Below are 27409 nucleotides of genomic sequence, written 5' to 3'. Positions count from 1 at the left end.
AATTCAACTTTTCTGTGTATTTTAAAGGTTTTCATACTAAAATTGGTGGTGGGGGGGGGTGGTCACACAGATTTGACCAAAAACCTGCTGTGTATTAGCTGCGAGATTAGGAAAAAGTGCCCAATACTCAAGTTTTCTTGACTGATGTGGAAAATTACGTATCCCATGGGATTGGTACAAAAGAGTCAAAAGAACATTCCCCGCACTACCAGAGGCCCTCTAATCAAGGGCGGCCCCGAGTGGCGGAGGAAAGAAATGCCAGCCAGCGGCGGACGCCGAATCCTGGAGGTCGGCTCTGGGAAATGCCTGCAGCCAGGCGGAGGAGCTGCTGCACCGCAGTTTCGTCGTGTCGGGCTGGCGTTCAGGTTGTGCGACTCAGCCTGGAACTTCTGAATGCAAGACTCCGACCTGAGGATTCGCTTCAAGGACACCCCAGAAGCACCCAGAAAGCCACCGCCAACCTATTTTTTACGTTCCTTTTCCAGCATGCCTCTTCCTCCGCCCAGTATCTATCTGCTCGTTCCCTAGGGGTCTTAGAAGTCTTTTGTTTCCACAATGACAACCATATTCCCCGACTCTACGACATCCTTGGCTGTTTATTTCGTCTTATGCCAGTTCCATTTTAGAAATGCGAATGTTGTCACCGAACCCTGAGGAAACCTGCTGTAAAATATGCGAGTTTAGCGAGAAGAAGCGGAGCGAGTGTGCGGTGCAATCTTAGAGACTGAGAACAGCCAGCCCGAGGGCCTAGAAATAGCGTTAACCGCGCTGAGCCCGCTGCCCGAGGAGGAGGGGTTGGGCCTATGAGAGGGCAGGGCCGCGTCTATGGCCCAGCCCTGGCCCTTTGTGACAGTGTACAACGCCTGCCACGCGTCGGAACTCGGCGCGGGGCATCCACGGGGCGCGAGTGACACGCGGGAGGGAGAGCGGTGTTCTGCTGGAGCCGATGCCAGAAACCATGCATTTCTTATTCAGATTCATTGTTTTCTTTTATCTATGGGGCCTTTTTACTGCTCAGAGACAAAAGAAAGAGGAGAGCACCGAAGAAGTGAAAATAGAAGTTTTGCATCGTCCAGAAAACTGCTCTAAGACAAGCAAGAAGGGAGACCTACTAAATGCCCATTATGACGGCTACCTGGCTAAAGACGGGTCGAAATTCTACTGCAGGTAGGAAATGCTGCGAGCTGCCCACCCGTCCAGTTGCACAAAATCTTGCCTGCCTCCACCAAGCCTAAGCCTTACTGGTTGGTTGGTTGGTTGGGGTTTTATTTTTTAACAATAAAAGTTGGGCCCTTTATTCATTAAAATATATATATATATGTGATTCTCTAATAAACTGAATATTTCTATTTAAAGTATTGAAAATGTTGGTCCAATAAATTATCGAAAATACAGTACATCCACACACACACCAACCACTACCATTGCCTTTAATTCTGGGACCTCCAGAATTAAATCAAGGTTCTGCCTGTAAGGATGTTCACATTTTTCCCTTGCCGGAAGTATTGAGTCTTTACGGAGGAATACATGGAATAAAGAGATTTAACTCAGGCCTTCAGAAGCACGATTTTTATAGGTTGTGGCCACTTTCTATCAAGAAAATCCATTACTTCCCTGGTGACTTCTGGTGTGCCCTGCTCCCCCATTCCACCTGGTGCCTACTCTGATTTAATTGATGGCTTATTACTCAGAGGGAGAATCTTTTCTTCATCCTGTAAAGATAGGACTGGGTATATAGGACTTTTAAAATGACTTTTTAAGGCTAAACCTGCCTCATCATTTTTTACAACACACTCAGGGGAGTTCAATGAGTTCTTTGTACAAGCCATGCAGCTAGTTAGGGGCTGGAGACCCATTAAAAAGTTAACTGTTGAATAGGTTTTGTAAAGATAACAATTTTAAAAAGTGAGGTGGCTCTTAATGATTAGCTTTGGGCAAATCATACTTCTTTCTGGTGATTATAGGGAAGTTTGAGTCAAACACCCCATTAGGGGTTTTAGAAAGAGTGCTTATATGGGAATGATGGTTAGAGGGGACTAGTTTTAAATGCCCAGCTGTATTTTCAAGTTTGATTTCTTGAAATCAGTTTACTTAAGTATTGTTTTTTATTATAGCCGGACACAAAATGAAGGCCACCCCAAATGGTTTGTTCTTGGTGTTGGGCAAGTGATAAAAGGCCTAGACATTGCCATGATGGATATGTGCCCTGGAGAAAAGCGAAAAGTAGTTATACCCCCTTCATTTGCATACGGAAAGGAAGGCCATGGTAAGATGTTTAATTTTAATTTCTTGTTTTAGTTATATTTAAAAACTGATTAGTAGATTTCTGGGTATGTAGGTCTGAAATAATTGAAAGCCCAGTCTCAAAGAAATATTTGTACAGCCATGCTCATAGCAGCCATGTACAGTGGACAAGAGATGGAAGCAAGCCACATGTCCATAGATGATAGAGAAATGGATAAACAAAATGAATATATGCGTATATGGAAGCCAGGCACAGTGGCTCACGCCTGTAATCTCAACAGTTTGGGAGGCCAAGTTGGTAGGATCGCTTGAGGCCAGGACCAGCCTGAGCAACAGCAAGACCCTGCTCTACAAAAAAAAAAAACAAAAAAAAAAAAAAAAAAAAACACACATGAAATGGAATATTATTCAGCCTTAAAAAGGAAGAAAATTCTGAGACATTCACCAACATGTATCAGCCTTGAGGACATTATGCTAAATGAAATAAACCAGTCACAAAAAGACAAATACTGTATAATTCCACTTATATGCGGTACCTAGAGTAGTCAAATTAATAGAGTCAAAGTAGAAGGGTGATTGCCAGAGGCTGAAGTGAGAGGGAAAAGGGGGAGTGTTGACCAATGGGTATAGAGTTTCAGTTTTGCCAGATGAAGAGTTCTGGAGATTGGTTGCATGGCAGCATAAATGTACTCTACTGAAAAACACTCTTGAAAATCGTTATGATGGTAAATTTTATGTTATGTGAATTTTACCACAATTAAAAACAAAAAAAGTAAAATAAATAAAAAATGATAGATGAAATAAAGAGAACAGTTGAGTCCAATGACCTTAAGCTCTATCTAGTTCAGTCCAGTCCCCTCTTTTTGTTTATAAAGATAACATGACATTGTTTGAATATAGATATCTGGCCAGAGTTCTTTCTTCTACATTGTGGCAACACTCATGATGATTCTATATATTCTATAAGCTCTATCTTAAGCATTTTTTTTGAGACGGAGTCTCGCTCTGTGGCCCAGGCTGGAGTGTAGTAGCACAATCTCGGCTCACTGCAAGCTCTGCCTCCTGGGTTCACACCATCCTCCTGCCTCAGCCTCCTGAGTAGCTGGGACTACAGGTGTCCGCCACCACGCCTGGCTAATTTTTTGTATTTTTGGTAGAGACGGGATTTCACTGTGTTAGCCAGGATGGTCTCAATCTCCTGACCTCGTGATCCGCCCGCCTCGGTCTCCCAAAGTGCTGGGATTACAGGCTGAGCCACTGTGCCTGGCCAAGTATTTTTATTGTTTTCAGCATATGTTATTATTACATAAATATTTATAACAGATCTTTGGTAAGCAGTACCAAAGTTAAATTCATAAAACTCAGAAACTGGAACATGTGGGTTTAGAGTAAAAGGACAGGACGGGCACATTGTAAAAGGAACATCTGAGATATAATAAGCTGGCAGTCATTATTACCCCAATACAGGACAAGCCTTCAAATGTGTAAGAAATGATCTTATTCTTTCAATATCTTGCCTATTTTTAAAATCGTAGAACAAAAAGATCTGAAAACCTAGGTAAAGCAAATAAATGGGAAAAATGTTTGTATCATGTATGAAGACTGACTTACTAACCAATAATGAAAATGACATATCCCTAGAAATGGGCCAAATTCATAAATAAGGACCCACTAGCAAAAAATTACAAATGGCCTTTAAGTCTGTGAGAATACTTAATTTTATTCATAATTAAAGAAATTTAAAATGAGACACCATATTTCACTCATCAGATTAGCAAAGACAAAACAACTTGGCAAAAGCATGGAAAAATCAGCATTATTGCTGGGAATGGAAATCATTCAACTTCTCTAACAATTGTTATCAAAAGTGAAAATGCAGGCCCAGGTGTGGTGGCTGATGCCTGTAATTCCAGCACTTTGGAAGGCTGAGGTGGGCAGATCACTTCAGGTCAGGAGTTCGAGACCAGTCTGGCCAATATGGTGAAACCCCGCCTCTACTAAAAATACAAAAATTAGCTGGTTGTGGTAGAGTGTGCCTGTAATCCCAGCTACTTGGGAGGCTGAGGAAGGAGAATCACTTGGACCTGGGAGGCAGAGGTTGCCGTGAGCTGAGATTGTGCCACTGTACTCCAGCCTGGGCAACAGAGTGAGACTCTATCTCAAAAAAAAAAAAAAAATGAAAATGCACATGCCTTCTTATTCCAGTAGTTCCATTTCCAGGAATATGCACAAAGGTATGTGTAAAAGAACATTCACTGCAGGCATTTTTGTGGGGGAGGGTAGCAAAAGGCTGGAAACCACCTGCCTATCCATCAGTGGGAAAATAGTTAAATATAATATATCTACACAATGAATTACTGTGTAGCCAGTAAAAAGAATTAAGTAGAGCTATACTTATTAATATGTTAAAAATAAAGTGGAAGCCAGGCATGGTGGCTTCATTTCTATAATCCCAGCACTTTGAGAGGCTAAGGTGGGAGGATCACTTGAGCCCAGGAGTCTGAAAGCAACCTGGGCAATGTAGGGAGACCCAATTGCTACAGAAAATTAAAAAGCTAGCCAGGTGTGGCGGTATCTGCCTGTGGTCCCAGCTACCCAAGGTGGGAAGATCCCTTGAGCCTGGGAGGTCGAGACTGGGGTGAGCTGTGATTGTGCCACTGCACTCCAACCTGAGCAACAGAGCAAGACCCTGGCTAAAGAAAAAAAAAAAATGTGGACTAGACTATATTCCACTTTTGGGATATGTATTGAGCATCAGTGCCAGGCTTTGTAGGCACTGGGCATAAAGCAGTGACCAAAGTAGACACTACTCCCGATCCTCTATGAGCTTGTATTTCAGAGGAGGAGTTTCACATATGCCTGTATCTACACAGAATACATCTGAAAGAATATGCAGTCATCTGATGACATTAAATGTTCCTGGGAAGGAGGCCTCAGGGTCAAGGATGAGAAGATTTATTTTCATTCTAACATTTTGTACCATTTGAAAGTTTTATAGTGCATGTATTAATTTTTCCAAAATCAAATTTTTAAATTACAAAAATTGAATGTAGCAGAACAGAGAAGAAAATTTTTAAAGCAGGCAGGGAGGATGGGCAGCCTGACAGACAGGCTGCACCTTGCATCCTTTGTTAGGTTCTTGCTCCACGTTGCTGCTTGAAGGCTATACAGAAAGAATCTCTGCCTCCTTATCCTATTTAGAGCCACTGCTATCTGTTTGAAATAGTAAAGATTAATTTTCCACAATGAGATATTGGCATTGCTCCCAAATATTTCATGGAAGTGGCATGCCTTCTTTGAGGCAGTTGTCTTAGTCATTAAGAGTTCTTTCCAGCAAAATCGGGGCATCGGTGCCCCACATTGGATTGGCAGGTGTGGGGGTTGTCAGTGCTTCCAGTCAGACCCAGTCAGGCTTAAAACTCCTAAAGAGACAATTTCCAGATAACGTCAGCTTTATTTTTAATGCTTTTTGCCAATAATTTGATCGCATTAGAACGGCTCCATGGTACCATAATTTATATATCCTGTTTTTATTTGTATAGGAACCTGGGAGAAAGAGAAGGAAAATTGAAAATAAATTAAGTCAAATGCAATACTTGTGCTAAAAATCTGTCAAAAGTTTAAGGCCACTTCTAGGCAAAATGATGGAGGAAGAGTTTGCCTTTCAGTCTCTTTCTCATTTTCAAAGTTTTCCTTTCTGTCTTGTGTTGTGTCTTCAGATGCCTCCACATTCTGCCTACCACTAGAGCACCCACTCTCCTATCTGCCTGGAGCACACACATCTGTCATCATCAGGTGCTCATCCAGGGTTCACCACCCTCAGGCAAAGGACCACTTAGCTTATCCTTTTCATAAAGTAATTTATGCTTAGATATGAATGACTACCCAGGCTGCCTAAGCTCTTAATAAATCCGAAACTTGCTGCAGAGATATAGAAGTTTGACATGAAACAAGTTCATATTCAATTGGAGGTATCTCTAACAAACATTAAAGTGATTAATCTCACTAGTAATACCACCAGCACCCTCATTTTACAGGAAAGGAAACTGAGGCCCAAAAAAGTGTGTTAATTGGACCATAGTTAATACTGGCCTTGCCTGCATTGCAATACCTTGGATTACATTATTTTAAAAGTTGCAGTGTAGACCTTAAGTAACTGTTTAACAACCTCTTGATTAAATAAGCATTTAAAAGTAAGTTGTTAAGACCTGACATTAGCTATAACTTTATTTTAGGTAGTACTTGAAGAAGTCTTTCTTCTGTAAAATATCCTTGTCTCATGTCACAGAACAACCTTGCATGTCTTGAAATGCATGTGACTTGTTAGTGCTTAAATAACAATATATAACAAGAAAAAGAGGTAATTGGCAATATATCCTTTTTTTTTTTTTTTTTTTGTGATGGAGTCTTACTCTGTCGCCCAACTGGAGTGCAGTGGTGTGATTGATTTTGGCTCACTGCAGCCTCTCCCTCCCGGGTTCAAGCTACTCTCCTGCCTCAGCCTCTGAGTAGCTGGGATTACAGGCACACGCCACCATGCCTGGCTAATTTTTGTATTTTTAGTAGAGATGGGGTTTCACCATGTTGGCCAGGCAGGTCTCGAACTCCTGGTGGCTTATACCACTGCGCCTGGCCAATATTTTCTGTTTATAGCAAAATTGTTCAAAAACTGCCTATGTACCTACGATATTTTTTCTTAAGAAATTTATGTTTTGGGCTGGGCACAGTGGCGTATACCTGTAATCCAAGCACTTTGGGAGGCTGAGTGGGTGGATCACCTGAGGCCAGGAGTTCAAGACCAGCCTGGCCAACATAGTGAAACCCCATATCTACTAAAACTACAAAAAATAGCTGGGCGTAGTGGTGCATGCCTGTAATCCCAGCTACTTGGGAGGCTGAGACACGAGAATCACTTGAACTCAGGAGGTAGAGGTTGCAGTGAGCCAAGATCGTGCCACAGCACTACAGCCTGAGCAACAGAGCAGATTCTGTCTCAAAAAAGAAAGAAAGAAAGAAAGAAATTTGAATTTGTGTTTTGAATTTGCCTTGAATTATTGTCAGAAGTAATTGTTTTTCTGTCATAAGGAGATTATAACTGGAAAAAATAGGAATGGGTTTTATAAAACGACCATTGACTCAATCTCTAGCTCTTCTACTCTAAAGGCAAGTAATATGTGATGCATTAGGTTAGGACTTTTATGTTAGTCATATGATGCATGGGTAGATCTTTCCATGTTTTCTCTTTGAAAACTACTAATCTGCTACTCCTTTTGGCTATAACTCACAAACTCTTTTCTCTTCAGACTATGTAAAGACTTTAGCTAGAATGCTTCACTTTTTTATTAAAGAAATTGCTGTTTCCTTCCAAGGACAAACATTTTAAAAATAAATGATATGGGTCATTCATTTGACAAATTGGACTGTCTGTAGTAGATCAGGCACTGTGTGGGACACTGGCAATATACTGATGACACAAGCTACCCACTGCCCCTTAGCAAGTCATTTCTGCAGGTCATTTTTATGACATATTAATCTGAAATAGCCCATTGTTTATTAAAATCACCTGTGACATCATGGCCTGGCACGGTGGCTCATGCCTATAATCCAAGCACTTTGGGAGGCCAAGGCGGGTGGATCATTTGAGGTTAAGAGTTTGAGACCAGCCTGGCCAACATGGTGAATCCCCATCTCTACTAATAAAGTACAAAAAATTAGCCAGGAATGGTGGCAGATGCCTGTAATCCCAGCTACTCGGGAGGCTGAGGCAGGAGAATTGCTTGAACCTGGGAGGCAGAGGTTACAGTGAGCCGAGATCACGCCATTGCACTCTAGCCTGGGTGACAGAGGAATTTTCTTGTCCAAAAAAAATAATAATAATAATAATCTGCGACATCAGCTAATAGGTTAACTTAATTAAAGAGAGCAATTCTAGCCAAGCCCAGTGGCTCACATCTGTAATCCTAGCACTTAGGGAAGCCAAAGCAAGCAGATCACCTGAGGTTAGGAGCTCAAGACCAGCCTGACCAACATGACGAAACCCTGTCTCTACTAATAATACAATGCCTGGGGTGCACCTGTAATCCCAGCTACTCAGGAGGCTGAGGTAGGAGAATGGCTTGAACCCAGGAGGCAGAGGCTGTAGTAAGCACAGATCGTGCTACTGCACTCCAGCCTGGGAAACAGAGTGAGACTCCGTCTCAAAAAAAAACAAATAGATAAAAATAAAAAGAGGTATTCAACTTAATGCTTAAAAATGTATACAATTTCTTTGTAAAATTGTTACTGAATTTTTCTTTTATTTTTAATTCTTTTTTTTTTTTTTTTTTAAATAGAGACAGGGTCTCACTATGTTGCCCAGGTTGGTCTCAAACTCCTGGGCTCAAGTGATCCTCCTGTCTCGGTCTCCCAGAGTGCTGGAATTACACGTGTGAGCCACGATGCCCAGCCTGTTACTGGATTTTTCTATCATTGCACTTATTTTTTAATGTCTATAAAAAATTTGAAAGACAAATATATTGATACTTATGTTTTATTATGCTTCCAAATAATTACACAAAATCATTTTCTAAAAGATTACTCATCCATGCTTTGAAATTTTTCTGCCCATGCATTTCTTCTCTGTGCCACCTCTCTTCTGTATTGATGATAGGAGAGTACAGTTGTCTCTCAGTACCTGTTAGAGATTGGTTCCAAGACCTTCTCATGGATTCCAAAATCCACAGAAGCTCAAGCCCCTAATATTAAATGGCATCACATTTGCATATAACCTCTGCACATCTTCCGGTGTACTTTAAATTATCTCTAGATTACTTATAATATCTAATACAATGTAAATGTTATGTAAAAGGTTGTTGTATTGGTTAGGGAATAATGACAAGAAAAAAGTCTGTACATGTTTATTACACACACAACTATCCTTTTTTTGTATGAATATTTTCAAGCCGAGACTGGTTGAATCCACAGATGCAGAACCCACAGATATGGAGGGTCATATCCATGTATTAATAAAAATTTGTGATTTGTACTTAATCAAGAAATAGTGGTCCCATAGGTCCTTTGAATTGACTTGGTTCAGAAACGTGGAAAAAATATTCCTAAAAATTATTTATAAAAAAAGAGAAAAAAAGCAAAAATGAAAAGTATTGAAAAGCTGAAAGAAGTTATAAAAGATGAGAAAAACTTAAAAATTGTGACTATTCAGATAGCAATTCTTATCAACATGAAATAATATAATATGGTTATAGCAGTTCATGAGTAGATATTTGAACCATATCTTTACGTAAGTTACACTGTTAAAATTTATACCCTTAGCAGAAGGCAAGATTCCACCTGATGCTACATTGATTTTTGAGATTGAACTTTATGCTGTGACCAAAGGACCACGGAGCATTGAGACATTTAAACAGATAGACACGGACAATGACAGGCAACTCTCTAAAGCTGAGGTAATTTCAAACCAATTTCATGTGTATAATCTAATTGTTTTATCTCAGTTTAAATACATCTGTGTTACAACTATTACTTTTTAGATCTAGGTAGCATGGGCTCTGATCACTGCTTTTATAGAGCTGGTCACAAAAAAATAATCTAAGCGCTTAGAAAAAGCTCGAAGCTTTTTCAGTATAAACCTTGTGAGTCATCCTGTTCAATTGCCTTTCTCCCTGCAAGAGAGTCATTAAAATCCCAAATTATTCATCTCTACAGTGCTCTTGCAGTTTCTAGACTACACTAGCATATCTCTTTTTCAGGCAGCACTGTAAGAATTTGCAACAGGGCAAATAATTCACACCTCATAGGATTATGAAAAGAGCTAGCAAGGATCTGAATTGAGTGGGCTAGAAAGTTGGTAAACAGGAGCCAGGAGTTCAGCCAGCTAGCTTCTGTATCTCAGTCTTGTAATAAAGATCTTGTAATAATAATGATAATTGGGCTGGGCATGTGACTCATGCCTATAATCTCAACACTTTGGGAGGCCGAGGTTGGAGGATTGCTTGAGCCCAGGAGTTCAAGACCAGCCTGGGCAACATAGGGAGACCCCTGTCTCTACAAAAAGTTTAATAAATTAGCCAGGTGTGGTGGTGCATACCTGTGGTCCCAGCTAGGAGGCTGAGGTAGGGGGATCGCTTGGGCCCAGGAGGTTGAGGCTGCAGTGAGCTGTGATCGTGCCACTGCACTCCAGCCTGGAAGATAGACTGAGACCTTGTCTCCAAAAAAAAAAAAAGATAATAATAGGTAGCAATTATTTTGTACTTTTAGTACCAGGTACTATTTATAAGCACATAAGTATGTGAACTTATCTAATCTTCATGATAGTTTATGGGGCAGACACTATTGTCATCATCTCCACTTTTAGATGGGGAAAATAATAATAAAGTTAACTAGCCAAAAATCACACAGTAGTAAGGGGCAAAACCTGGGCAATCTGGCTTCATGAGTCTTCTTACAGTTTAATTTTTCTTAGAGACAGGGTCTTGCTCTGTTGCCCATGCCAGGGTGGAGTGATCATAGCTCACTGCACCCTTGAATCCCTGGACTCAAGTCATACCCCAGCATGCCACCACACCTAGCTAATTTTTTTTGTTTAAGAGATGGAGTCTCACTACATTGCCCAGGCTAGTCTTGAACTCCTGGCCTTAAATGATTCTCCTTCAGCCTCCCAAAGTGCTGGGATTACAGGCATGAACCACCATGCCCAGCCCACTACTATATTTTTAACTTTGGACCTAGACTGCTTCTTTTAGAGAAAATCATGAATGTTTCAAGTCTAATACTATTTATTGAAGTCTAATGTTTTACTTAGTCCCACTGACCATACTCTTGCTTAAAATTAGTAAACCAGCTGTCTCCCCTCTTAACTAGTTAGGAGACATTTAAAAATGCATAATTCTACCACATAAGTGAGTAATAAAAGGTAACTAGGTTGATTTCAAGTGATAAAAATAAGTCTTTTTCTCTGTTGCTTTTTCATCTCCCTCTCCAATCCTTTCCCCACCCAGCTCAACTTCTTACACCTGGATATTAGTAATGACTTTCCCTTCAAGCATCTTGGTTGGCCAACAGTGGAAGAAGGATAAGGGAACATGTCCTGTTCTTAAGAAGAAGGGCAGTTACAGGGGTGGCAAATGGTTCCCAAAGTGTACTTCTCCATTGACTCCTTATCACTTCTCTATTGACTCCTTATCACCCTTTTTTAGAGTGAATAGCAGCTGCAGATGAATTCACATAGTACCCAAGGGCTCAGCGTATGCACACAGACCACTCATTATCACAGGCACACCAAGAGCCATGTTCTGCAGTATGACTACTCCACAGTAAGACATCAGACAATCTTAAATTCTTTTCTGGAAAATAAAAATAGAGAAAATTCAAAATACTAATCTACTTAGCTACAATTTCCCTGGATGTCTTTGTCATATCAGCTGCTTTATCGCCAGATGGACGAGAGTGATTTTCACTAACTTGAATAACAATAGCTATCTTTTATTGATGGCCATAATCATTATTCTAATCCTTGCATCAATCCTACAATATAGATACTTATTTATCTCCTTTTACAGATGACAAAACTGAGGTTCAGAGAGGTTAATTTGCACACGACCACACAGCAAATCCAAGGCAAAGCCTGAATTAGAAACATTAACTAAAAAAAAAAAAAAAAAAAAATGTATTCTTTGTCAGAAAGATTAAGTAAACTATTTCATCAGTTTCATCTTTAAAAAAGAAAAAGAAAAATATTTCTTTAGTATTAAAGGGGAAGGATGGGGGAAATACAGTGTTTTATTAAATTAAAAAGTGGAAATAGTGTGGAACCCATTACTAGCAAAATTAAGGTCATGTTCTTACCCACTGTCTTTCTGTACCTCTGTACTATAGTGTACTGGAAAAGGAGTCGAGTTTAAGCATCAGCAATATTAGTTATGTAAAAATAAATGAACTTACTTAGAAACTGAGAAATATTTGAAGCTATTAAAAATTGTTTACACCTACATAGGATTGCTAAGCTTTGGCTGGAAGAAAAAAATGCGTCTCCCTCATGTAGGACCAAAGTCCCATTTGAGAACAGTTGATGTATCCTTCATTAAGGTCCACTGATTGCTCTAAAATAAAGTCAACTTGCAATAGGTTGACCCCAGGATATGTATTGCTAAAAACCTCTCAAACTCTACCTTTCAAAAATACTCTTGCCTCTATAATGCCAGCCTTACTGAACATTACCTCCAGATGATTGTGTGTTGCTTTCTTTAGTTCTTATAAGGATTAGTGCTTTCCAATGGAAATATAATTGAGTTACACATATAATTTTAAAATTTTTATAGTCACATCTTAAAAAGTAAAAAGATATAGGTGAAATTAATTTTAATGTTATATCTTCACTCAATATATCTAAAATATTGCCATTTCTATATGAAATCAATATAAAAGTTATCAATTAGATATACTTTTTGAAGCCTTCAAGATGTTATATATTTTACATTTATAGTAACATATCTCATTTTGATCTAGCCATGTTTCAAGTGCTCATTAGTCACATGTGGCTAGTGGCTACTATATTGGACAATACTTTTAATGTGTGTTTGCATAGAGAAATTTTATATAATTAGTGAATACTTCAGGATTCCTTTCTTTGTTTGACATTTTTTTTGTTTGTTTTTGTTTTTGAGGCGGAGTCTTGCTCTGTCACCCGGGCTGGAGTGCAGTGGCCCGATCTCAGCTCACTGCAAGCTCCGCCTCCCGGGTTCACGCCATTCTCCTGCCTCAGCCTCCGGAGTAGCTGGGACTACAGGCGCCCGCCACCTCGCCCGGCTAGTTTTTTGTATTTTTAGTAGAGACAGGGTTTCACCGTGTTAGCCGGGATGGTCTCGATCTCCTGACCTCGTGATCCGCCCGTCTCGGCCTCCCAAAGTGCTGGGATTACAGGCTTGAGCCACCGCGCCCGGCCTATTTGACATTATTAAAGAGATTATTATAGTTATGTAGATTTGGAGGAGAGCAATAGAAGCCTAGAAAAACTTAAAATGCTAAATTTTATTTCAAAACCCATAGTTGTATTTTATTGATTATACAACATATTCATTAGTTTTAGAGATTATAGAAATGCCAATTTGGGTTTTTTTCACTAATGGCAGTCATGCATGATTTTCCTTTGATAATATGAACAGCATAGATTATTAGAAAGCATTTAGTTTCAGCAAAGTTCAATTTAAATATTAATCTTTGAGTATGTACCACTAGCCATCTATCATCTTAGGGAAAACTAATTTGAAGACCTGTTTCTCTCCAAAACATTGCTTCAAAGAGTAAGAAAAATAAAACCTCAAATAGCTTTTCAAACTGTTGTGTCATTTACTATAAGTAATCTTGGACATGAATTTCATTATTATAAATATTCCTCAAAGTTACTGGAAATTTACTGTGATGCCTTTAATTAAAGGAATGTTATTTTGGCCTTCCAGATAAACCTCTACTTGCAAAAGGAATTTGAAAAAGATGAGAAGCCACGTGATAAGTCATATCAGGATGCAGTTTTAGAAGATATTTTTAAGAAGAATGACCATGATGGTGATGGCTTCATTTCTCCCAAGGAATACAATGTATACCAACACGATGAACTCTAGCATATTTGTATTTCTACTTTTTTTTAGCTATTTACTGTACTTTATGTATAAAACAAAGTCACTTTTCTTCAAGTTGTATTTTCTGTTTTTCCCCTATGAGAAGATATTTGATCTCCCCAATACATTGATTTTGCTATAATAAATGTGAGGCTGTTTTGCAAACTTAACTTGTAGGAATGGTATGATTGTGTTTCCTGTTGCTTTCTTCTGTAAACGAGAACTGTAGCACCATGAAACAGACCTCTTGGTCCCAGTGGGCATTTCTTCCCCTTTCAGGATGTAGGAGGACATGTACAGTATGTCAAAAACTGCAAGCTTTTCCCAACTTTAACCTTAACCACATGTTAATATCCAGTTTTTTTTAAACTTTAAAAGTTAAAGTGCCTCATATTTTTAAAATATCCAGTAAGGACCCAGGAATTAGCATTTCACTTGTTTATACATCTTATAACATTATGAAGAGGATATAAAAAACTGAAGAGTCTTCCTTTGGTATATGTGCAGGAAGAAAGCTGTATATCTCTGTTCCACAAAGAACACAACACAGTCTCTATACTTTTTGGTATAAGCTTCTAGCCTTGGTGATTTTCCAGTGGGGAATGTTTACAGATATTTGACCAAACCAAAGACTTTGCCTCTTATAGCAAGCATAGAGACTGTACTGCCTGGCTTTTGCATTCCTTCAGACATTATTATAAATGTGCAACTCCTCTTCCCTCTTTAAACCTTTATAAGATGTCTGCCACCCCAAGCTTTTGTCTTGATAGTTTTAAATTGATGTCATGAAATTTCTTAGTTTTCGTTCCCTTTTTCTAGTTATCTCTTTCCTTATGTCACCTCATTTCCCATCATTCTTGTCATTAATGATGAATGATCATTACAAATTGGTAGGCTGTCAAATTTTGATAAATGTGCCAAACAAAGGAGGATATACAGTGCCATGGCAATTTTGTGTCATGGTCAAGTTATGATATCATATGACTTGAGAATAGTACGTAAGAGATGCTGTAGAAGATCACGTTGGTGCCAAAGAAAGGGCACGCGTCTATCAGAACATAGAAGATTTCGCATACTGCATGACGTGGTTAGGCTTTGTGTCCACAGCCAAATCTCACCTTGAATTATAATCCCCATAATTTCCATAATCCCCACATGTCAATGGAGAGACCAGGTGGAGGTAACTGAATCATGGGGGTGGTTTCCCCCATGCTGTTCTCATGCAATCTTTGGTTTTATAAGTGTTTGATAGTTCCTCCTGCATTCATTCTCCCGCCTGCCACCTTGTGAAGAAGGTCCTTGCTTCCCTGCCTTCCACCAAGATTGTAAGTTTCCTGAGGCCTCCCCAGTCATGGGAAACCGTGAGTCAATTTAACCTCTTTCCTTTATCAATTACCCAGTCTAGGGCAGTTCTTTACAGCAGTGTGAAAGTGGACTACTACACTGCATATATAGGAAAGTATGGTCAGACAGTAAATAGCTCTGTTCAAAATAATTGAGTTCCCAAAAAGTAAAGTTTTTTCTACCTTCTGAAACTTGCTCTTTCCAAACCATTGTTCATCCTTTAACTTCTTTACACTATCAAAAATTCTATTTAAAAATAGAGGGCTTTCAGATGAGTATGTACAAACACAAGTGTACATAGGGGTAACACAACCATGAGATTAGTAAATAACACATGGCTAGCACATAATTTGACACCTCATAAAACAAGAATCTGTACTATCTTTTCCTTCCTCCCAATATTTCCTCATTTCTATGCTCAATTTTCTAACACTTTCTCACGTGTTTAATCATTTACTCTTTCATTGCCTTCCCTCAGAAAAACCTGCTCCGTTGAAGTAAACTAAAAAACTCAATATTCTTTATTTTGGTTTGGAAGCTGTCTCCATTCTCTGTATCCATATTAAGTCACCCTATAATCTAAACTTTGTAATTCTAATTTTTTTGTCCCATTATTTTTCATACAAAGTGCTTTTAAACTTGTTTTTTAAAAATGACAGATAATGGCACATGAATAGGGAGATGATTCATTCTAAAACTTGTATTTACATAATTAAAAATAAATTTCTAATCATTCTACATACAATACAGTGTACAAGTATTTCATATCGGCATGATTGCCTTCTGCCTTCATATGCATATATGTAGCATTCAGTGCTGTGACTACATTTTGAGTTCTAGAATTTTAACATTTTATTCATTATACAATTATTTTAATAAAGGTAAATAGTAATTTAGGTTGTTTATGAAAAATTCAGATTTCTCAACAGAGTAGATTAAAAAGATCTTTCAGAACTGAATATGTTAAATGTTTTAAACATTTTCAAAGAAACAGATGTGTCTTATCTGTCCTAACTTTACAATGACAGTATTGCGTTTTATGAAGACGAAACGCGTGAGCATACCCACATCATAGAATGGCAGCCCATTACTACTATCAGTCACCTTGTTAACTGTGTACACAAAATCCCATGTTGAGTTCAGTGCGCTTTTAATTTGATACTGCAATTAAACATTTAGGATTGCATTAAATTATTAACACATTTTTCTCATTTTACCAGACCAAAGGCAATAGTTGAAACACCATAAAGTTGCTACTTGTGCAGTCTTATCATCCTTACATGTTGAATTGAAAGTTGATTGAAAACAAAATTGGTATTTACAAAAATCTCTTAATTATATAAAAAGTTATCTAGGCCAGGTGCGGTGGCTCACACCTGTAATCCCAGCACTTTGGGAGACCGAGGCAAGTGGATCACAAGGTCAGGAGTTCAAGACCAGCCTGGCCAAGATGGTAAAACACCGTCTCTACTAAAAATACAAAAAATTAGCCAGGGGTGGTGGCAGGCGCCAGTAATCCCAGCTACTCAGGAGGCTGAGGCAGAGAATTGCTTGAACCCAGGAGGCAAAGGTTGCAGTGAGCCAAGATCGTGCCACTGTACTCCAGCATGGGCAACAGAGCAAGGCTCTGTCTTAAAAAACAAAAAATAAAGTTATCTAAAATGATAGACTACATCCCAAAAATGATTCTAAAGTGACTGGCAAGATTATGAAAGAACATCTCTATTCTGAATGTTATATGTTAATTTTTTGATATAAACAATGTTATTAATTTTCATGACAACTTAAGAAATAGACACTACTGTCATCATCACTACTTTATAGATAGGGAATATGATACCCAGACAGGTTAATTTCTTTCTGTTTTTCTCATTTTAATTTAACTCATCAAAGCAAACCTAGATAATTTAGGGAAGGTTTGTGGCACAACTGCACCTACAACACCAACATGGTATATTCATTTTTCATTTTATTTCATCCTCTTGTGCCAAATATCAAAACAAGGAACTGCGTGAAGTCTCACATACTTCTGACCATCAACAGAACACTGAAAGCACCCATAAACTGTCTCCCTTTTGAAGTTCCCCATTCCACAGAGTATGCACGGCCCTTTGGGAATGTTGTGATTAAGTAAGTTAACTCGAATATGGGTCCCTTCTTTGAGTGAAATATCAGTCATGCTGAGAGGTTTGTCATAGTAGTCAGAAAAAAGATCATCCAAGTAAAGCTGTGAACGAGAAATTACATCCATCACTCTTCTATCTAAAAAGACAAAAACAGAACAGAAACGTGTTAGAAGTGAAAATGAAAAATACATAATGCAAATAGCATTAATAAATATGTGAACCCACTAGTCATGAAATAATTTGGCTTTTCTTTTTTTTTTTTTCTGGCTCTATCACCCAAGCTAGAGGGCAGTGGCACAATCTCCACTTACTACAACCTCCGCCTCTCGGGCTCAAGTGATCCTCCTACCTCAGCCTCTCAAGTAGCAGGGACTACAGATGCACACCACCACAACCAACTAATTTTTTTTTCTTTTGTTTTCTTTGTACAGATGGGGTTTTGTCACATTGCCCAAGCTGGTTTCAAACTTCTGAGCACCAGCAATCTGCCTGCCCTGGCCTCCCAAAGTGCTGGGATTATAGGCATGAGCCATTGTACCAGCCAGGCTTTTAAATTTAAATTTTTCCTTAACAGATGGGATTACTGAATAGAAAACCTCATGCATTAAGCCAGGAAAGAAAAAAAAAGACATTCACAGTGGACATACTTCTTTCAAATAGGATATTTCTCAACCTGTACAGCAGTGCAAATGTTGCTGTTTCTTCCCTTTCAAATCCTCCTTTTGACACTGAAGTGACACAAAGGTCTACAAAAAAAATTGTTAGAAGATGTTACAACTTGAATAATTCATGTTTTATTGTTTGATGGGGTGATGAATTCTGGTACAAACCATTCCTTGTATTTTTAAAAAAGTTAACTTTTACATACTTTTGGAAAAGGTAACATTCGCATGGTACAAAATTCATACAAAAAGGAGATACAGCGACAAATAAGTCTCTGGCCCACCCTGTATCCAGCCACAGTCTTCTACCTCAGGGGCTCACGGGCAACCACTGTTTAAGTTTCTTGTGTATGCTTCCAGAAATACTCCATATATTTTACAAGCATAAAGAAAGATGTATGTATACATGTATGTGTATAAAAATATTTATGCCCATATAGTTACATATTATCCTCAGCTCTTTAAAAATATCCATTAAAAGTATTATATTCTTATTGGCTTCATAGTATTCTCTTGTAAGGATGCACCATTATTTAGTCTCCTTAAAGTTGTTTCCAATCTCTTGTTATTGAGGACTGAATATACTTGCACTCATATCATTTCATATATGGGTAAATATATCTGTAGGATAAATTCCTAGAAGTGGAAGTCCAAATTATATGTATATTTTAAATTCTTGTGGCTATATCAGTCCATTTACATTCCTCCCAACCATCAATAAAACTGTAAAAACTTAAAATTTACTTAATAAGACCTAGTATTTGCAAGCGTAATAGGGTGACTATAGTCAAAACAATGTAATTGTACAGTTTTTTCTCCATCTTAGACTGAGAATTTGTACATTTTTAAATAACTAAAAGAATTTGGGCCAGGCGCGGTGGCTCAAGCCTGTAATCCCAGCACTTTGGGAGGCCGAGATGGGCAGATCACAAGGTCAGGAGATCGAGACCATCCTGGCTAACCCGGTGAAACCCCGTCTCTACTAAAAAATACAAAAAACTAGCCGGGCGAGGTGGCGGGTGCCTGTAGTCCCAGCTACTCGGGAGGCTGAGGCAGGAGAATGGCGTAAACCCGGGAGGCAGAGCTTGCAGTGAGCTGAGATCCGGCCACTGCACTCCAGCCTGGGCCACAGAGCAAGACTCCGTCTCAAAAAAAAAGAAAAAGAAAAAAGAAAAAAAGAATTTGTACATTTTTAAATAACTAAATAACTAAAAGAGTATAATTGAATTGTTTGTAACACAAAGGATAAATGCTTGAGGGGATGGATACCCCATTTTCCATGATGTGATTATTATGCACTGTATACCTGTATCAAAATACCTCATGTACCCCATATATAAATAAACTTATATATATATCTACTATATAGCCACAAAAATTAAAAATATTTTTTAAAAAAACAATTTACTTAACATGTAGTTTTGTTTTGTTTCTGGACTCCCTATTCCCTCCTCCTACAAAATTGCGGAAATGAACAAAAACAGGTCTAAAAACATTTGTAAATTACCATGGCTAGGGGACTCCCTTTCCTGATCCTTTGGGCTACACCTGGGCTTGTTCCAGTTGGCCAACAGACCTTAAAGACCTGTGAAATGTAGAGACCTAAAGTGAGCTGCACTTAGGTATTATACAAGGTGACAATTTTGGAGGAAGTATTTTTACCTTTTAAAGTTATTTTTTAGGAAGAGTGCAAGGGGAAGCTGGGTCTATGATAAGTAAAACTGAAGTAAGAAAAGCTGTCTTTAGATGCCCTTGTTTGGGAATCCTAACACTTCAGGCATCCTACTATCTACCTACTCCTCTGTTTGCCACCACCAAAAACTACCTATAAGAAAGTCATTTATTATCTCCCCACGTAAGCTAAGGAATACTTTGTCAGTAGATGGCATTTTAGCTCTTATTTATAATTTTAAATGGGATAGTGGAGAGTTTACAACCTTCACCAAGAAGCAGAAAAGTGGAATGGGGAAGCAGGGAAGGGAAGACCTTTCCCAGCTATTTTGCCTAAGCATAAGATTGACAGTGCTGACAGCATCTTCTATAATTGTTAGACACGAGAAAAAAGAGAGAGAGAGAGAGAGCCCATGCCCTGTTGAATGTTCCTTAAAAATATAGTCATTTGTATTTCATGCAGACACTTAACTCACCAAAGGCACCATCCAGGTATATGAAGAGTTCAAAAACACTGAAAGCTATGGTTGTATGTGCTGGGAAAACAATAGCTTTGTCCCTTCCCTTGGGATTCTGTTCATCCATAAAGTGAAACTATATTGAATAAATATATAACATTATTAAGGATTATAACATGTAAGGATAGCTTTTTGGAGAAACAAAACATCTCCTATAATCCTACCAAACCAAACAAAAAATTCCCAAGTAAAGAATTATTCTGCTTGAATTAAACCATTTTTTATAGCAGAGATTCAGTTGGTCCAACAGAAACTCCTGCTCTATATTAGGAAATACCTCTGCACTTTTCACTTACTTTGGTATTACAGCCCATGATTAGTGCTACCACAACCATAATGCTCTGGAGTAGAAGCCTTTTTTTTCAACAGGAAATCTTAGAAAGCAGTGCTAGAGTTTAAGTCTTCAGCCTAGCCTGTCTACCATTCCAAAGCCCTCCAGAGTTTTAATCCAATCAAGTCATTATTAGGTGTCACTGAATGATAAAAATAAACAATATCATAATTGAGCTGAAAATTAAACACAGATAATTTTCTAATTCTTTTAATTTTTTTAGAGACAGGCTCTCTCTCTGTCACCCAGTCTGGAGGGCAGTGGCACAATCATAGCTTACTGTAACCTTGAACTCCTGGCCGCTCCTGCATCCTAAGGTGTCCCCGCTAAGTCCTGAGCTCGAACCTGCAAACTGCTGGTTGGACACGGAGCCCACGGTCATCAGCTGAGCCCGTGGCCCTGGGTCCCTAGTTAAGTGGTTGCTGGCCCCAGAGAAGTCTGAAGGCAAAGGAGTGGTTTGGAGAAGAGGCTGCTACATCTTCCCCAGCACAATAGCAGTGGGAGGGTCCACGGCTTTTCAAAGGCTCCTAAATTCTAAAAGACAATGACCCAAACCCCCACAGGCAGCCCCCTGCCTCAGGACTATAGGCACCACACCCAGCTAATTCTTTTATTTTTTTGTAAAGACAAGGTCTCATTATTTTGCTCAGGTTGGTCTTGAACTCCTGGCCCCAAGCTGTCTTTCTATCTCAGTCTTCCTAAGCACTGGGATTACAGGCATGATCCACTGCACCTTGCAGCTAACATTTTTTAAAGAATTTAACTAACCTTGAATAAAGCATGTATGGCCATTGATAAAATTAACTTTGAAAAACTATTTGAATATAAAAATATAAATTCAGCTTTTAAAAATTCAAAGTGTAAAAACTCTATCACTTAAAAAACAACTCAGCTGGCCGGGTGCGGTGGCTCAAGCCTGTAATCCCAGCACATTGGGAGGCCGAGACGGGCGGATCACGAGGTCAGGAGATCGAGACCATCCTGGCTAACACGGTGAAACCCCGTCTCTACTAAAAATACAAAAAAAAAACTAGCCAGGCGAGGTGGCGGGCGCCTGTAGTCCCAGCTACTCCGGAGGCTGAGGCAGGAGAATGGCGGAAACCCGGGAGGCGGAGCTTGCAGTGAGCTGAGATCTGGCCACTGCACTCCAGCCCGGGCGGGAGAGCAAGACTTTGTCTCAAAAAAAAAAAACAACTCAGCTTAAGCACTCAATTTTTATTCTTAAAACAGCACTTAAACAGTAATATGAGGGATTCCATTATGCATGTAATTGCACAAGGATTACTGTTTTTGCATTATGTTACACTTTTTTTTTTTGGTTGGGGTTTTTGTTTTGTTTTGTTTGAGACGTAGTCTCACTCTGCCACCCAGGTTAGAGTGCAGCGGCACAATCTCGGCTCACTGCAACCTCCACCTCCTAGGTTTAAGCGATTCTTGTGCCTCAGCTTCCTGAGTGGCTAGGATTACAGGGGTGCACCACTACACCTGGCTAATTTTTGCATTTTCAGCAGAGATGGGGTTTCTCTGTGTTACCCAACTTGATCTCCAACTCCTGACTGCCGCCCACCTCGGCCTCCCAAAATGCTAGGGTTACAGGTGTGAGCCACTGTGCCCAGCCAAAAACTATACCACTTAAAATCAATTCAACTCACTCAATTTTTATTCTTAAAACAACACTTAAATAGTAATTTGAGGGACTCCAGTATGCATGTAATTTCATAAGGATTACTGTTTTTGCATTATATTACACATGTTTAGAATCCCAAGATTTCTTTTTTTTTTTATACTCTAGAGTAGATATCACTGTGCAAAATCCCATACAACTGCAGCTCTTTCGTCAGAACATTTGACAAAATACACAAGTCTGACGAGAAATTCAATACTTAAAAAAATTCCCATGGCAACACTTGAGTTAGTAAGAGAAGCCCAACGAGTGTGGTTTACCCGCATTGCTTCCCCTCGAATTCCAGCATGCACAGACAGTGAGCACTGTCGTGTGGTTCGGATGCTCTCCATGACCACACACAATACTGCCTTTCTGCTGCTCCTTGACTGACGTATCAAGCTGTGGTCAAAGTTAATTTTTCTAAAACAAAGAAGATACATTCACAAGACTCTGTAACATCTAATTACACATAATCAAGTACATTTTTTGCTGTCATGTGTTATTCATTCATAGTTCACCTAATAGTAAATCAAGGCAATCCTAATAATCTGAAAATACACCCAAAAGAAATGTAATAATTTGTCTCTCCTCTCTATTTTCTTAAAACATGCTTATACAGAATGTTTCACTCCGTCTATTGGAAGTCTTTTGAGGGGGACTCTATTTGTTGCAGACAGATTCCTCTATTATTTAAATCTAATAATTTAGCAAATGTGTGTAGAGCCAAAGTAATTCTGTGGAACAATTAAAAGTTTTGTTTAAGCCAAGTGACTTTTTTTTTTTAAGCAAGGCAAATCATTTTAACGTGTAACAGTAGACCAACTGGGGAGGACAAGACCCCAAGCTCCAGCCTTTCCCCTGATGCCCTGGGACCTGTGTGCCTGGGCCAGTCCCATGCCTGCCCCAAGCCCTGAGGCCCACAAGTCCCAGAGAAGAGTGGGAAAGAAAGCTGGGTGGTTGCAGCTCGGCTCCAAGAGTTCAGGGAGGAAAAAACAGGGGCTAGTTGAATTTAGCCTTGGAAAAATACATCTCTGGATGCTGATCAATGAACTTCTTCAGAATCTCCTGTTTCTTCTGTTCGTCTGAGGTTTGCAGCCCCATGGACTTCTGTCTCTGGTCATACATCATCCTTTCCACCATGCTGCAAGTCTCACTGTCCAGGTCTGACAGCTTGGAATTCTCAGGGTTAATATTCTTGGTATTGATCTCAAGGTCACTGGACACCAAGCGGCTCCACCACTCCGTCTTATTGATCTTCTCCAGATGCACAGTCACCACCTTGCCGTACTCAATCAGCCACGAGCTCTCCTCCATCTTCACTTCATTGTAGAGATGATCGCTGGCTGCCCCTTGAGCATCACCTGGAGGTGCCACCGCAGCATGTCCACCACCATGTCCTTCCCTTTCAGCCGAAGTTCACACGGAAAGGGACTGCCAGGTCCAGCTCCGACAGGGTCTGGGTCCAGCGGTAATTGGGCAGGTCTGCCCCGTTGCCTAGGTTGGGCTTCAGTTTTCCTTTGTCCTTCTCATCTTCCTCCTCCTCATCTTCCTCAGTCTCCTGCTTTCCTGGGGAGTCAAGGCTGCCATTCTTGAGCTGGGCCTCATGATTCTCTGCATCCTTTTTCTGGTCAATCTCTAGCTGCAGCCTCTCTGCCTCTTCGTCAGTTAGCTCCTTGATCTGGGGTCCTGAGGTCTCTGACTTAAACCAAGTGATTTTTGATATCTATCCTAATTCAAAGTTTGGATATACCAGTAATGTATTTCAAACATACCTAGCAAATTACACTAGTAAAATACAACCTTAATGTTTTAAGCATTCTTTGTAATGAAGTTTATATAGCTAAAATATTTAATGAAAACACTGAAATATATTAGGATTATTATACTGACCGCGTAGTAATTTCTTTGAGTAGTGTTGATACTTCCACTTCATGTTTGGTTACTACACCAAACGAAGCTTTCACTGCAATGGAATCTGATCCAGCAACATTAATCCCAACGTCATTCACAATATGGTTACCTCGCCTTCCATAGAGTGAAACATCGGATTCATCTTCATAATTCAGTAATTGATAAGATGAAATACCTTTACAAGAAGAAACTTAGTATTTTTAAAACGTCTTTAATTTATCTTATGTAGATTATATATAGTAACACATTAATTTACAATTGAAGACTCAATTACCCAAACGTTAGAGAAAGGCAACATTACTCACCAAGATTTAAAGTAGTAATTCAATTAATCTTACAAAAAAAGAAACACATAGCCAGAATTCTTAAAAGGAACTCAAATTTTCTATTCAGCCAACAGAACTTCTTAAGCATCAAGATCCACTGGGCAATTCAAAGAAAAAAATAAGCGTTTATAAGCAGTAACTCATTAAAATATCAGCTTATTAAATAACCTACCCTTCAAATACATTTCAGTTTACCAATTGTAATAATTGCATTGTAAAAAATAAATACAAATTACTTTCATCTCATTCGACCATATAAGATAGGTAAGCCCAAATAATATCCCATTTTATAGATGAAGAAATATGTCATAGTCTAAGTTGATCTGAATAAAACAATTTATAAAATAATTGATAGATTTGAAAATTATTTGACCAATAAGAGATTTGATATTATACAAACTTTTGGCATTGTTAATCTTAATAACATTATTATACTACCATCATGATAAAAGTTGCTTTAATCACTGAAAATGTGTATTACTAATGTAAGTAGTATATATGACCTATGTTTAGGTTACCAATAATACAGATGAATGAGTTGGCACTCCCAAACATTGAAACTTACCAGCTGAAATTTCTCTGTCTCCTAGGAGAATATCTTTCAGTGTAAAAGGTGTTGAAGTAAATTTATATCTAGGAAACAGAAAGCATCGCTTCTTTTTTACCACCAGACTTAGAGGTTGATATTTGTCAGCTTCACTGAGGCTTGGAACAGGAACTAATCTCCCTCCATCTCCAACTTGCTTGACAAAGCTCTTGGTAGCAGCAGCAAACATATTAAAATCAAAATGTCATCAACTGCAACCCCCAGATAAATCCATTTTTAAAGAGGAAAATCAGGCACAAAATCAAGCATTGCTTGTTTTTAAATATAATTATACATCTTAAAAATACAAAGCATGGTTTCACCAAGTAGTTTACCACTGTATAATTCACTGCCTCCGCTCATGTGCTCAGGTAATGAATTATAGATCAACGGTGTAAAATGATATGCTAAGAGCATGTTTAATTTGGAATGGCAGGCTATAGCACTAAAATATACACAGAAAACTAATAACGTAAAAATATGACCAATGTCTATGATAAGGATCACAGTAGACAGCGATTTGCCACTGGCAATGGGCCAATTTTAAGGGACGTATATAGCGCTGTGTGAAGCAATTTAGGCACTAACAATAGTCCCGGATACAATCTACAGTGGACCTAGTCCAAAGGGAATTCCTTCACAAGTCCACACTGGAATTTTGGCAACACGAAAGTGCTGTTTTGAATCCTCATGGCATACAGTTCATTGATACAGCATTTCATTCATTTTCCATCTTACATGTTTACAAAACTGTGTTTAATATTAAATATGAATTCACAGATATGAACAATTACATGCAGATCTTTATAAAAAAATAAAGCCACATTACATGTAAGTAACTATATAAACTATTACCTAGTGGTTTCTTACTCTGAAGTTGGACACACAGACTCTATCCCTTTGAAATGGAGTCCTGCTGCATCTTTTTGTTTCATTATCTCAGCTACTGGGATAGTAATAAGAGCTATCTATATAAAGTTCTGCCCTGTTTTTAAGTAATTTTGTGGCTAAAAATGAACTTTACCTGAGTGCTGAAATGTTTTGGCATAGGTGTTATGCCAAAGTTCATATGCGGAGTTCATATATTTTGAACATGCGGAGTTCATATATTTTGAAACAGTGACTATGTAGCCCTTCCAATAAGATATCCATTAAAACAGCGATGGATAGTAATCTATATACATACATATATAGACAGAGAAGAAGAGAGAATAGGCTCTAATTAAAGCATCAAATGATATAATTTGATTAGATTCTGAACATCTTTCACTTGCTTTCAAGCATCCAGGGCTCATTTGCTAACAAAATAACAAACCACTTTTTTTTTTTGAGATGAAGTCTGACTCTGTCGCCCAGGCTGGAGCGAAGTGGCGCTGCTATCTCGGCTCACTGCAACATCCGCCTCCCGGGTTCAAGCGATTCTCCTGCCTCAGCCTCCCCAGTAGCTGGAATTACAGGCGCATGCCACCACGCCCGGCTAATTTTTGTATTTTTAGTAGAGACAGGGTTTCACCACGTTGTCCAGGCTGGTCTCAAACTCCTGAGCTCAGGCGATCCGCCCGCCTCGGCCTCCCAAAGTGCTGGGAATACAGGCGTGAGCCACTGCGCCCGGTCATAAATCACTTTTAATAATATCCTTTCGTACGAAGAGCATTGTGCAAAGCAATCTTCCATAACACCGCGTAAGCACAGGAGGGCATTTCAGCTAGTGCCTAGCAAGCCCCTGGAGAAGCGACACGACATCCAATGGCCCACCAAAGGTGCTGCATCCCAGGCAAACGCCATTATAACCGACTACACAGGTCCCCAGAAAGGCCTTCGTTTACTCCTAACGTTTTGCTGGAATGCACTAACCCAGCGTTCCATCTCGCGACGAAAGCCCAGAAGACAAAGGAGCCCACCTGGCGGGAAAGGAGGGGGTGTTTGGACGTCCCCGCGTGTTCCTAAACACCGGGCTCGGGAACCCGAAGAGCCCACCGCAGCCCCCTGAAGCGTACATATCCGGGGTCTCAAGCTTCAGAGCCAGGCCCGGGAGATTCCCTGGAATTCTGCCTTTCGAATTTTCAAATCTTTTTCTTATAGTGACACAGCCCCCAATCCGTCCTCCCCTCAAAGGGTTAACTTCAGGCCTCAACGACCCTAGACCCACGCCGGACAATCCCTCTAATCCCTCTCTCCAGGAAAGAAACGGCCTCCTCCTAAGGACAAAGAACTACGGCCTGAGGGCCAGTTACTGCAGGCTGGTCAGGGCCGGCAGGGGCGGGCGCTGAGAAACCCCGGGAGCCCAATGCCTGTGCACAGGCGGGAGCGGGATGGAGACGGGCGGGAGCGGGGCGGAGACGGGTGGGAAGGGGGCGGACCCTGGAGGGGACAGAGGCGGGGCTGGGCCGGGACCATGGCCCGCAGAGGGGC

At 39.6% G+C, this 27409-nt stretch overlaps 2 protein-coding genes and 1 pseudogene across 5 annotated transcripts; 1 reads left to right on the top strand and 2 right to left on the bottom strand.

Moving 5' to 3' along the window:
* Positions 1-548: 548 nt before the first annotated feature.
* On the top strand, positions 549-15942 carry FKBP7 (FK506 binding protein 7). 2 transcript variants are annotated; one of them, XM_011944050.1, is made up of 4 exons: positions 549-1167; positions 2115-2266; positions 9559-9689; positions 13698-15942. In XM_011944050.1, the coding sequence occupies exons 1-4, from the start codon at positions 947-949 to the stop codon at positions 13857-13859; spliced, it is 666 nt and encodes a 221-aa protein (XP_011799440.1). In that variant the 5' UTR covers positions 549-946; the 3' UTR covers positions 13860-15942. The 2 variants fall into 2 exon arrangements, with proteins under 2 accessions (XP_011799440.1, XP_011799439.1); XM_011944049.1 differs by having other exon boundaries at positions 9556-9689.
* A 1121-nt stretch (positions 15943-17063) lies between these two features.
* On the bottom strand, positions 17064-27278 carry DFNB59 (deafness, autosomal recessive 59). Of its 2 annotated transcripts, none has more exons than XM_011944045.1 (7): positions 26852-27278; positions 24977-25209; positions 24065-24260; positions 22453-22594; positions 20136-20253; positions 17974-18072; positions 17064-17462 (listed from the first exon to the last, which is right to left on the bottom strand). In XM_011944045.1, the coding sequence occupies exons 2-7, from the start codon at positions 25185-25187 to the stop codon at positions 17170-17172; spliced, it is 1059 nt and encodes a 352-aa protein (XP_011799435.1). In that variant the 5' UTR covers positions 25188-25209; positions 26852-27278; the 3' UTR covers positions 17064-17169. The 2 variants fall into 2 exon arrangements, with proteins under 2 accessions (XP_011799435.1, XP_011799436.1); XM_011944046.1 differs by having other exon boundaries at positions 24977-25166; positions 26852-26993.
* Positions 22959-23991, bottom strand: LOC105513205 (annotated as a pseudogene). Its single transcript, XR_001001965.1, has 2 exons — positions 23959-23991; positions 22959-23873 (listed from the first exon to the last, which is right to left on the bottom strand). The product of XR_001001965.1 is annotated as a nuclear migration protein nudC pseudogene (transcript).
* Positions 27279-27409: the final 131 nt, after the last annotated feature.

Source organism: Colobus angolensis, unplaced genomic scaffold (genome assembly GCF_000951035.1).
Source record: "Colobus angolensis palliatus isolate OR3802 unplaced genomic scaffold, Cang.pa_1.0 Scaffold224, whole genome shotgun sequence".
NCBI lineage: Eukaryota > Metazoa > Chordata > Mammalia > Primates > Cercopithecidae > Colobus > Colobus angolensis.
Note: the sequence above shows the minus strand (reverse complement) of the source record. Positions and strands in the feature narration are given on the sequence as shown.

Bases quoted from the DNA above. Each gene is read 5' to 3' on its own strand.
- DFNB59 (XM_011944045.1), bottom strand. From the start codon at position 25,187: ATGTTTGCTGCTGCTACCAAGAGCTTTGTCAAGCAAGTTGGAGATGGA. The intron at 18,073-20,135 runs GTGAGTTAAGTG...TTTTTTTTGTAG, and splicing joins ATACCTGGATGGTGCCTTTG to ACCTTTGTGTCACTTCAGTG. The intron at 17,463-17,973 runs GTATGTCCACTG...TTGTCTTTTTAG, and splicing joins AAATATCCTATTTGAAAGAA to ATAGAAGAGTGATGGATGTA.
- FKBP7 (XM_011944049.1), top strand. From the start codon at position 947: ATGCCAGAAACCATGCATTTCTTATTCAGATTCATTGTTTTCTTTTAT. The intron at 2,267-9,555 runs GTAAGATGTTTA...TTATACCCTTAG, and splicing joins ATACGGAAAGGAAGGCCATG to CAGAAGGCAAGATTCCACCT. The intron at 9,690-13,697 runs GTAATTTCAAAC...TTGGCCTTCCAG, and splicing joins GGCAACTCTCTAAAGCTGAG to ATAAACCTCTACTTGCAAAA.